The sequence below is a fragment of the Melospiza georgiana genome, chromosome 8 (assembly GCF_028018845.1).
Source record: "Melospiza georgiana isolate bMelGeo1 chromosome 8, bMelGeo1.pri, whole genome shotgun sequence".
Classification (NCBI taxonomy): domain Eukaryota; kingdom Metazoa; phylum Chordata; class Aves; order Passeriformes; family Passerellidae; genus Melospiza; species Melospiza georgiana.
Genome location: NC_080437.1, coordinates 31898690 through 31911399, shown reverse-complemented (window position 1 = coordinate 31911399; position 12710 = coordinate 31898690). Strand labels below are relative to the sequence as shown.

The 12710-nt window shown below is 44.2% G+C and overlaps 1 protein-coding gene across 1 annotated transcript in view; it reads right to left on the bottom strand.

Moving 5' to 3' along the window:
- Positions 1 to 12710, bottom strand: part of GRK5 (G protein-coupled receptor kinase 5) — a 151923-nt gene that overhangs the window by 79979 nt on the left and 59234 nt on the right. Inside the window, exon 2 of the mRNA XM_058028861.1 lies at positions 10203 to 10298. Within this exon, the coding sequence (XP_057884844.1) occupies positions 10203 to 10298 (96 nt within the window). The remainder of the gene's footprint in view (positions 1 to 10202; positions 10299 to 12710) is intronic.

Genomic DNA, 12710 nt, shown 5'->3' with positions numbered 1-12710 from the left:
CAACCTTGGGTGACCTTTGCCTTGGCAGCTCCTCTGAAGTTTGAAACTTCGCATTGCCTCCTTTCGCTCCTTGAGATCTCACCTAAAGAAGATGATTTTTAACTCATAAGAAAGGTCCCTGCTCCTTGAGGAGACTTTGATGTAGATTCTAAAAAGGACATTAGTGCCAGTCATAGGACTTGGGGCTGTCCATGGCAAAGAACAGGGAGAAAAGGCTGTAATTCTCCCTTGCAGCTCTGACCACTGATTCATAGTCACACTGGCATAGACAATACTGACACAGACAATATTTTTAGAAGTTGGTTAGGGTTTTTTTCCATAGAAGATAATGAGGTTACAGTGCCCCATGGACACCCACAGTCTCCTGGGCAGGGATGAAAGCAGTCTTAGAAGGAAAGAGTTTCTACCTTGGAGGAAGAAAGCCTCCATGGAGCTAAGGACAGTCATGAGGCCTACTCCCAGCAATGGGGCTGCTTAACAGCAGCTCTTTTCATGCTGGCTCTTCTCCCACAGGCAGAACAAGCCTTGGGAATACTCCCACTGATGATACCAAGGCAGATGTAGCTTTATTTACCTACAGGGCATTGTAACTTTTAGTTCCCACTCTCCATTCTCCATCTTCCTCAGGCACAGACCTGGGCACACAGAGGCCCCAGGAGCCAACAGTGTTCCCTCACATGTGGGGCCCACCCTGTTACCAGCACAGAGGTCTTTTCCAAAAATTTCCCACCTAGGTACTCATGGTCAGGCTTATCAGGTTCAGCTGAAGAGATCTGAAAAGGAAATCTGAAGAGGATCTTGCTTGAAGTGGCAGGGCTGCCAGTTGGCTTTGGCTTGCTGGAGAGCTGATCAGCATAAACATGTCAAACTTTTCTACATTAAATCAAATATTCCCTGTTATGCAGTAAGTTCCCAACCATGTGTTTCTCTCTTTGGCATTATAGAGTCAGTATTGCACCTTTTTAGACCTCTCTTGAAGCTCAGTGTGCTGAAGCCACTGCTCATGAAACGAACTATACCCACACCAAAAGGTCAAATGTGAGGAACCTGGTGCTCAAGAGCTGAATGTTGTTTGTTTGGACTGATCAGAATAGCTCTGAAGTGACTTACACCAAATTCTTCCTGTGCTCAAAACCCATGTTTCTCCATAAGCCATGTTTACGAATGCCAAAAATATTTTGAAGCAGGAGTTATGAAAGCCTGAAAGCACTTACTTATAGAGAGCTGTTTCAACATTGCACATACTTGTATGTAGTGGAGCCAGGTCCTGCTGCTCATGAGAACAGCCTTCACCAATCTGTCAACACTGACCTAACTTGTCCAAGAGAGGGCTCAGAAAATCAATGTGACATGGGGAGACTTTCAAAGTGCCACTGTACAAACACAAAGCTGGTGCAGGGCTGGAGGATGGTGAAATCTGGCAGGTACAAGGAAGTTTGTAACCATCTCCAAAGATTATATTTTTGTGGGTCATTTAATAATACAAAGACTCTCCATCTTTTGAAATCCATAATAGTTCTGGAAAGGTAAAACACTTCACGTTTTTCTTAATATACTAAATTGAATTGTAATTTAAATGTCTTGGTCCATAGCATATTTTTAAGGATTATAAGAGTTCAGAATATTCTTTACCATTTTTCACTGGCTTTACCAATGCCAGGACAACAGGGGGTTCTTGATACAAAATCAAGTATCAGTCTACCATCCTATCCGAACTTGGGAGTTTTTTTCATAGTTTGCATGACAGTATCCTGCTCTATAATTTCATTTCCTTTCCCTAAATTGGACTTTCACTCATCCTTTCTATTAGTTCAGCTAAGGGACACAGTTGAGGGCAAGAGAGTATTTTATTTTACTTGTCTTAGAATTCCCTGGGATCAGTTTAGCATGGTAAAAATGTGATTAATAAGTAAATAACAGTACTGGCACAACCAGAGGCTGTGCTCAGAAATGGCCTCATAGCTCCTGCTTTGATCCTGCCGAGTGGAGGTTCTATTTTAACAGCAACATGTAGCAGAATTCATGGCCATGCCCTGATTTCTGGCCTACACAGCACAGAGAAATATTTCAAATTATCACCTCCAAGTGTTTTCTAAGCAGCACAGAGTGATTACCTGAAAAATAAATGGAATCTCTCAACGACTTCAGGGACTCAGCCAAACCACTGAAAAATCAGGCTTGGAGCATTCTACATGTGAATTCCCTCATGCTGTCTTGAAATCAGAATGAAAAGATAGGTGTGGGCCTATCTTAAAAACACTCCACCTCTCTTTTCCTTGACAGCTGGAAGCTGTGAGTGCATGGACAGCAACGGGCATATTCCCACTAAGAGACTTCCCCTGGTGCATGACTGCTCCCAGAAAACCCAGAAACAAAGCCCAGCCACAGTCCTGGAGGCCTCTGTAGTAACCAGCAGAAGCCAAGTCAAAGTAACACTTCCTCTACCACTACTGCAAATGAGTTCTTTTCCTCAAGAAGCATTAATTTGGCTAATCCCATCCCAATCCCTGAAAGCCTGAGCGTGTCCCCAAAGGTGAGGATGTCAGGCTTCTCACTTCACAGCATCCCCATAAAGCAGGTCTGGTAGATCTTTTCTCTCCCTTTTCCCTCCCTGCAGTTCCCTCCTTCCATTGTAAGAGGGTTCCTGCACAGTTTAATTTAAGGGAAACTTTCTCCCTGACTCCAGCAGAGCCAGCCAAGCTTTGTCCTGCCACCACCTTCCCATCACCACCAGGAGCAAAGCCACAAGAGAGTCTTGCAGGGATAAGAGCAAGGTTTTACCATAAATGCAGCCCTACCTCTCATTCCCCATACCCAGCAAATGCTGAATTGGTTTTAAAATAAATTTCCTTAACAACCAAGTACTACTATTTAACAGGACCCGTGAGCACTTCTATAGCATTTTACAAATCACTGCATAAGTATTAATTAGACTTAATGACTCATATTACCTAATGAGATAATGAAAAACCCTGCAGCTCACAATATCTACTTCTATTTTCAGCAAGAGATGAAATAGATCTTGTAAAAGGATATTCTCTTCTAATTCCCTTCCTGCATATCCCTGTAATAACGTTGGAAAGTAATTCAAAGTCTGCAAGTCGTGGCATTTTTTTCCTTCTCAGTTTGCAAAGGTTAATAGAGTCTTTGCCACAAAACACAAATGCAGAAGTTCAGTGATCATATTTGTTCCTTAGGAGGCTTTCTGTTGAAGGATGACTGGTGGGGGCTCACTTTTTGGTAGGGAGATGTGGATTTGCTGCCCGTTCTTTATGGGGAATAGCAAAGTCTTTCTTGCTTGCTTTCTTTCTGGGTTGCCCCTGCCAAGGTAATACTCAATGGATTAAGTCTTGTGAAATAAATTCTGTAAATAGAACGTGGGCTGAGATCATTTCTACTCATTTCCCCTGCGTCCCCTTCCCGTCCTGGAAGCTGTCAAGCACCAGCAGCCTGTTCTCCCAGTGTTAGTCTTGAGTCTCACTAGATGCATAAAACAGCTTGTTTTTCACATATTTTCTGTGATGGCATTAAAAAAAAATTACAAGGAGGGAAAAAAAAAAAAAAAAACAAACCCCAACCCTTCTCAATTCCACCCATAGCTATAAACTGGATACAGCTAATCTTGCAAGGGCACCAAACATTGCTCTGTTTGTCCACATTTGAGCACTAGAAACCTATGTTTATGATGGAATTACACTTGAATCTGAAGGATTTTAAAGAAAGGATCTGAACCAACTGTGGGTTTGTAAACAAACACTATGGTTTTGACGTCAGCCATATCATTTCATGAGCTGGAACTGTTTCTATCATGTGGCCAGTTCCTGCCCCAGAAGAGTATCTAATTTAATTTAGATGTATTCACGATATGGGACAGCACACCGAGTCCAAGAAACTACAGGGCAACTCTGCAGGAAGGTCTGTGCTGGAAAGATTGCATAAGCTGTGCTTTGAAGGAGCAACAGAGACCTTTTGGCTCAAGGGAGAGAGGGGAAAGCAATGTCTGCTGCAGAAAAAGAAAAAAGAAAGAAGTGTGTGGAGTGGGCACTGTGAAGGGGAAGGACTTTCTTTCTCCTTTAGAAATGAATTAGTTTGATGTATTTTTTCTGCATTAATGTAATACAAAATACTCTGCATAACTTTTCCCAGAGCAATAAATCCTATCCAGAGCTTTCAGGAGTCCTTCCAACTTTGTTTTCAGTCCTTCTTGGGTTCTTCTCTCTGGTCTTTCTGTGCTGGCCCTGCAGACAACCACCACAGAGGATAACTCATTCAGGAGATCTTCTGTCAGGCATCACTCCAGCATCCATGGGATCACCCACAAGAAGCCCTCAGGTCCTGGTGACCCCAGGGTTGATGCAGAGCCCCACTCCCTCCCCTGAGCACCTGGGCTGAGAACAAACACCCAGGGGAGGGGCTGGCACCTGGGTGATGGGAGAACAGCACCAGGATACCCCTTTGCTGCTGTTGGTAGTGACTGAAATATGTCTTATATTGCAGGTATCTAAGGGCACCAGTGTGGGAAAACTGCTTTTCACACCGAGCATGATTCTGATTGCTAAAAACCCCCCAACCTGGCATCAGCTGAATTTAAAGGGACACCCTGTGAGGTTAAAAAATTCTTTTTGAGCCTACATGTTTACCAGCTCGGGCCTTAAATTATATGAATTTCTCTAGAAATATATTTCAATTAAGAGTATAACAACAACAACACAGTATGCTGTCTTATTTATTCATTTAAATCTTTTTACTAGACAGCATTTTCTACTCCAGTAGTTCTAATTCCCCAGGTTTCCAGAAAAGCCAGCTCCTCCCAGAAGTGGTGCAGAGCTCTGTGCTGGGTCCTCAGCTCTGGCTGTGCACACACACTCCCAACACAGCCACCCTGATTCCTACACTTTTGGAAAGAAAGGAGGAGATGGATCCCCCTGCAGTTATTTAATGCCATGGAATCCTGACTGCTTGCTGAAAAACTATTTCCAATTAAAATGTAAGGGTTTTTCCAAGGAAAGCTAATGCTTTCTACCAAAAAAATATTTCTCAAAAACCTGAACTCTAGTTGTGTCCAAAAACACAAGACCGGCCTTAGGTGCAGGACTCAGACCAATACTACAAGACAATCACTGAAGTTATAACCAGCTGAGCTTGGTTATTTACAGTGGAAGGCAAGCTGCAATTCCTTCCTTTGATCTGTTTGTTGGCTTCAGGATTACATTTCCCAACCATGCTTTTTAATCACTGTAAACATCAGAGGTGAAGAATTTGGTGGAGAGAAATCTGGCTGCTTCTTTGTGTTTTTGATCAGAGCGGGGCTTTGATGCCTTCTCCTTCCCCATTCCAGTTGCCTGAGCTTTATATGTGACACCACCACGGGGCCTCAGGCTCTGAGATCTGCACATGGAGAGCATTTCCCTGCCTACATCTCCATCTCCTGAGGGATGCAGCCCCAGGGGTGATGCCCTGCCCAGTGAAGAGGTGCCACAGCTACCCCACAATGAACATGACAGCCCACGCTGTCACTCAGTCTCTCAGGGACTCCCCAGCAAGCCTGGAAATTCACACTTTGCTTTTGCAGCACTCCTCACCCATGAGTTTCTCTCTGCAGTGCTGGAAAAGCTGTGGAGTCAAGAAACCTGGTGGCAATACATGAAAGATGTGCCAGCACCATGCAGAAGAGAGGGAGGTCCAAGCCACCATGGGGTACAGCAGGAGGCTTTCTGCCACAGGATGGAGCTCAGTGCAGGCTGCAAAGCATTTCTAGGAAGCTCCACAAATACTCAAAGCATCTCAGTCTCATTGCACTGCCAGCTGTGCCTCCAGGCAGATAAACTGCAAAGTGACTGGGAAATAAAAAATGGCGTAGGTGAAGGTCTTGATCATGTCTGAAAAAAGTACAATACCCAAGAGAGTGATGGGGGGAGAAAAGAGGCAGCTTCTGTCAAAAGGGAGCATGTGAACTCTGTGGCTTCAATTTTGTCCCACTTACTCTGTTCACCAGCTCTACAAAGTGTTTCTCACACAGAAGTGTATTTTTAACAACACAGAAAAGAATGTGGCAAAATTGGAAGCTCGAGCTACTTTTACCCCAGGTAAAAGGCAAATGCCATGCAAGAGGCTGAATGGCAAAGGAAAGATTATTTTTTTTTTTTTAACCAAGAATGGCCAAATTTGTGTTAATGGGGCTGATATTTCTGACTGTGAAATCTTACTGAATAAAAATATTTAATAAGAGAAATCCTCAGTGATCTCTTCTACCTGAGCATCATGCACAACCAGAAACTACTTTACCAAAGGAGTTAAAAGTTTTCTGCAATAATGCAGCAAATCACTCTGTGCAACAAGCACAGACACATTCTGTGGCAGTTTCCCCACAAGGTTCAATCTATGGGGTAAAAAAGTCTTGATTTATTATATAGCATTTGGACAGTTGTGAATGAAAATTTGCCAAAGATCAGAATAATCAACTCTTTCACCCAGGCAGGTTTTTTTATGCAAGAAAAAAGCACAGAATGGGTCTGAGCAAAATAAATAAAAATTCCACACTTTTAACCAACAGAACCTTTTGCGTCATTCAGAAATATTTACAGACATCCAGAATCTTTTATCATCAAAAAGACACTCTGGCCTTTCAAATTGCAACTTTTTCTTATAATTTTTTGTTTACTGATGGCCTTTAAACTGGTGGATATCTCTAACTTTTGGCATCTCTTCATGTCATGTCAAATGCAGGAACTTTTAAAGCTGTTCCTTGGTATTTTTTTTCTCTTCCCTTGAAACACCTCTCTTTTGCTAAGCTGTCATCTGTGAGTTTTAAAGATAGCAGAACCCCATCTATAGCAGCACCCATCACATGACTCATGGTAGCTATGCCTCAAAAATCAGTTTTTATTGACTGACTGGGCCTCTGGTGCCAATATGGAAACCTTCCAACCTGGAAGGGGCCGGCTGTTTTAACACAATTAAATACAGCCAGGAAGAGGGCTGCAAATGGAAACATGCATTAGCCATTCATAGTATACAAGCCTCTCTCAGAGCCCAGCAAAGTGCAGCATCCCTGCTTCCCCTGCTTATTTAATTAGCACACAATGAAGGCCACTGAATTTCCCTGCAAAAGGTGTTGCGTACTTTGGACAAAAAAGAAAGGAGAAAATAAGTTGCTTTTAAGTCCAGTCCAAAAAAATAGCTCCTTGACTAAATGGCACTTTTAATAAAGACGTTTCCAGTGTTTGTTTATTTATCAAAAAGCAGTGTTTCTCTCGGTGTTTTGATTTTTATTTCTGTGCACAAGAAGGAGGGGAAAAAAAGGGCTTTACTAAGCAAGTCTTTCAGTGAGACACCAGATGATGGATAGTCAAACACAGAGTCTCCTGTAAACACAGAGGTAACCAAAAGGTATGAACTGACTCATAATTGTGTCAACACAGGTTGCAGACCCTTGGTTTATTTCAGCCTTCCTGTTTTTCACAGATTTCTTTTCACACTACAGTATTTTTTTTAAGACACAGACTCTTTTCAGTACATCTTAGCGGGGTGCAAAAGCACACACGTTTTTACACCAAAATGTGGGCACCTACACACACACGTCGGCTGTACTGCCCCAACTTCAACAGCAGCATTTTCAACCTATTGCTTATGGCTACATTAAACTAAGCTGTGCAGCCCATGACTGCTCTAAATCAAAAAGTCCATCCCATTCCTGCATCCTGCCTTTCCCTGGAGGCTCTTGGGAAGCATCCAGAAGAGAGGAATACAACAAAACCTCAACAGCCTAGTGCTCCAGCTCATCCAACCCTCCAAGTCTTGCTGTGATTTTTTTTTTTTTTTTAACCTAAGTGGCAAGACTCTGTCTGATGGAAAATGCTGGGAGGAGGAGAGGCAGCAAAGAGGTCTGTGATGAGCAGAACCTACCTCTGTTTGTCCTCATCTCTAAACAAATTGAATTAGGCTGTAGCTTCTCCCTTGTATAAAGTTTAGAACCATGGTTTGGAAGATTGGAAAGATCATCAAATTCCAATCCCCCTAAAAGACCTTCCACTAAAAGCCCCATCCAACACAGCCTTGGAGGAAAAAGCCTTTCTGGGCTCTCTATTTCTGAACTAGAAAGGTAAAAAATTTTTAGGGTATGGGCTGAAGTGCAGACACCCCAAGACATTGAATCCCCTGCAAGTCCCAGACCAGCTGAAGGGCCAGGAAAGATGTTTCAGTACATTCCCTGTACCTGCGCAGACATTAGTCTGAAATCCTGAGATCCTTTTAAAGGACTTGCAGAAAATAACGAAATAAGAATGGGCTAAAGCCAGGGAAATTGTTCTTCCTCAGCAGAGGCAGGAAAAGAAGGCATTTAAGGCCAGACTGCAGTGAGCAGTGCTTGTTCCTGGGTGTCCAGAGAGCACAGAGCCCAGTAAAGGGATCTGCAATGGATCCAGCCTGAGCACACACATGAAAAGGACTTAATGCTACCCAAGATGTGTCAGACACCCTGCATGAGCCAGGAGAGGTTCAGACAACTCTTTAGCTGGGATGTTTCAGCTTCAGAGATTCACTGAAAATGGCAGAGCCAGCAAGGACAGATAACATTATTCAGGCTGAGCAGTGCCTTATTCCTTGTGTAACCACATCCAGCTCAACTCAGCAAAAATCAGAGTTACAGAACCAGGATTTGGACCTTATTTCCCACTGTAGAAAAGGCAGGGGCTAAAATTCCCAGCTAACAGGTAATTACTGTAGTGACTGAAACCAAATCTGCCCAGAGTTCCCACAATGTCTCTTGCCTGGTTACATCACCAAATCATTCACTGAAAAAATAAAAAACAAATTACATTAGGGTGAAGCTGACACACACAAAACCCTCCAGAAACAGCATTTCAGAAACAGAAAATATTGGCAGACTTTATTTTTTAAAGACTACTCATTTTAGGATACTACACCTTTGTAAAGAGAGAACATTTTATGTGGAGCTATTTTCCCCTTTGGAAACCAAGGCTGACAGAACAATGGGGAGAATTGCCTTTGCAAATTACAACATATTAAGTCAGGTTTTCTTCCAGCAGGTTCTGTACCTTCAGAAATTGGTCAGGCTTTGCATGTTTGTCAACTGGGGAAACTCTACACTCTATTCTCCTGCCTCTCCTCTTTTCTTTACCTCCCTTTAGCTACAAGAGAAGGCAAAGGAAGAAAATTTTACTGAAGGAGACCATGAAAAGAGTCTTCCAAACATTCCACATATTTCCTCTGCATAAACATGCTGTGGATTTCTAATGTAAATAGTGCCAGGGCACTGTCACTCAGACCCCAGGAGCTCACCCAAGTTAGACAAATTATGCTGCCCGTTATCTCAGTTGTTACAGATTCTTGCATTTCATTCATTTCTTGCCAGTGGCTGGATTTTGTGTGCAGGGGAGAAAAGAAGCCTCAAATGCTGAAGTTAACCTCTTGTGGTGAGACCAGTAATCCTGGGCTTTCCAGGGGAGAATGAAGAAGGAGATAGCTACTGGCCTTGTCTGCCAAGGCAGCAGTCAAAGGAATGCTGAAATTTGGCATCTGTGAGCAGGAGAAATGCAGTGCTGTGAAAATGGACACTGCAAGCTCCCTGCCAAATCTGCAGCATTTGGCCCACATGAATAAAACAAATTAAGTTAAAATAAGTTTTTTGCTCCATTAAGTTGAATAGAGGATGGTGCTGCTGAGCAAACCTGCCTGGCAGAAGCCTGGCTGCTGCTTCAAACATCATCTCCACACTATAATTAACACTAACTTACAGTCAGCAAGGCTCATTTCCTCCCAGATAAGGAGATACTTACTAGAAGGGAGTGCAGGATGTGATGAGGGGATTCCTTTCTGTTTTTACAGCCACACTGGCAGGGACAGAGGGAAAGCCCCTGTCCCACATGCCAGGTGTTGTCCAGCTGTGAAACCCCTTTGGGTCCTGGAACCTGTGTATGGAACACAAAGGGCCTGGAGGCTGCCAGCCCCATGCCCTGCCCTGCCAGTGCAGCATTCCAGCCTCTCTGCCTGGTCCACAACCCCTTTAGGAACAGAAAATCAGCATTTTTTGCATGGCAGCACCACGGGAGGAACATGCATTGCATGCCCACCTGTAAACTGACTCCCTGTAATGATGAGCAGCTTTAATGCCATTCTAATGAGCCAGTTCTGATAGAATCTTTTATTTATGCCGTGCTTCCAAAGAAGGGAAAAGCTCTTACCTATTGTTCTTCGGAGATCTTCACACTGGCTAATGTGAGGGAATTTCAGGATTTCCTTCCACTTTTTGCTTTTGCCTTTGCGTTTCCCTCCACCCCCTGCAGAGAGAGAAATACCAGGATTAGATGGCTCTGGGGACACAGTTCCACCTAGAGTTTACCTGCCCAGTCACAGTTCTTATGGATACCAATGATAACTAAAGCTGAGACACTGTGGGTTGATGTACAACAGATTCCTGGAAGTGTTCAATGGGGCACAATGGGGCTCTGAGCAATCTGGCCTAGCAAAAGAGATCCCTGCTCATGGCAGAGGGTTTGCAACTAGATGGCCTTTAAGGTCCCTTCTAAGCCAAACCATCCTATGATTCTATGACACAGATCAAATCTCAACTTGTTTGAAGTTAAAACAGACCAAGGAGGTGGCATCTGCCAGAAGATCAGCTCCCTAAAAGTCAGTGGACTTGTTGCCCACCAGGTCCAGCTGAGATGACAGTGCTACCTCCAGCATCACCTCTTCCCCAACCAAGAGCCACTTCACACAAGTCAAACAATCTTGTAAAATTACAGCTCACACCTTTTCAAGGCAGATAACCCCATTCTGGTTTTGGGACAAGCTCTGATTCTATCCCAAAAAGTGCTGAAAACTGAAGATCTAAATTCAATTCCTGCCATCCCCTCCCACCCTCACATTACATATCCTGCCATGGCACTACTGCTGCTCTTACACACTCTGGTCACTGCTGCTTCCACAGGACAACTCTCTGACAAAATTAATAGCTTCATGAGGAAAAAAATCACTTATTGGCTCTTCTTTCTGTTCTGCTTGGAGAGGCTGTGCAGCCAATGGAGGAGGAGAATCCCTCTGGAGATGAGAGCCCAGATGCAGACTGGGATTCTCTGAGCCCCTGTATTTACTGCAATTCAGTCCCTGCACACAAAATCTGATCCACTTGAGTCTATTTTGCATGCACTGGCATGCTGAATGACTAATTCAGAGCTGAGTTAATTCTGTAGTGGGGTTAGTAGAGTCACAATTGCAGATTGAGAGTGTCTTGGGTCCTGCATGACATTACAGGCTAAATTAGGAGAGCACTGACTCAAGAAGTAGCAGACCACCAGAAAGAAAACAGGAGCCTTGGAAAAAAATCACAAGTATTGCTCTCTGTGGGGCATTTCTGATCACACAATGCCATCTTCGGCACAGGAGAGCTCCTTTTGAATCTCAGCTTTTATTCCTTTTCTTCTGATGGCCAAAGGTTTTGCCATCATAGAGTCTGCCTTGAATTATTTTAAACTCCTTATTGACAGGAGCTGATTGTATATCTGCAGCATGCAATGTAGAGCTGAGATATCTGCACTGGCCCTGCAGCTTGTTTGGACTTTCAGGAGCACAGCCCTGCTGTCCTTTCCAGGAATCAGGCTGCAGGAAAGCACAGAGAGCTGTGACTGCCTCCCACCACACAGCATTCTGCAACACAGACATACCCCTTGGGTCTGTCATGAATTCTGCTTCAACCCCCCCATCAGTGCATCCCAGCCACTGCTGCTGAAGTAATTTCCTCCCAATCCCTCTGCCCACAGCATTGGAGAGCTTGTTCTGCTCTCTTGGTCCTGCATTGCGAGGGCCTTAGGTGAACTACAAAGCGCTGTTAAGCACTTTGTGGGCTGGGGTGAGCTCTGTGATCATCTGTTCACCAACTTCTGGAGCACATCTGCTCCCAGATGGCTCTGCCCTGGCTGCCAGTGGCCACAAGGGGTTGGATTCAGCAACCCTAAGGGTCTTCATTGGTGTTCATGTCCCTAGAAGCCCACTCCTGCCATCCTGCACAGTGGCTCCTGCATGCCAGGCTGCCACCTCCACTTACTCCTCCTTTCCTTCTTTTCCAGGGGCATTTTCCTTTGTGCTCCTGCCCTTATGCCTCATCACACTGTACTTACACTTCTCTCCCGGCACCCTCCCTTCACATATCCTCTGGGAAAATGATCCTTCCACCAGGAATTCCTGCTTCCTTCTCTTCCAGTCATTCTCTACGGCTGCATTTTCTTCTCTGAACCATTCTTCCCTGAACTTTTCTTCTCTTTGTGTTTTCCTCACTCTCATTTATCTTAGAATCACAGAATCCTACAATACACTGAGTTGGAAAGAACCCATCAAGATAATTGAGTCCAGCTCCTGGCCCTGCACAGGACATCTCAAGAAACACACCTGTGCCTGAGAGTGCTGTCCAAATGTGTTTTGAACTCAGACAGGTTTGATCTGAGTTTGGTGCTGTGAGCCCTTCCCTGGGGGGAAGCCTGTCCCAGTGCTCAGCCACCCTCTGGGTGAAAAACATTTTCCTGATACCAAACCTAAACTCCACGTGCCCCTCATTTTTGGCTGCTGCCAAAAGGAGCTCTCAGCTCAAGGGATATATTTCCAAACACTTTTGGACACAGGAGGCAGTGGGGGTCAGCCAGATGAAACCATCCTTTAGGCCAATCTGCTCAACACTGGTGCATCTTCACCCACTG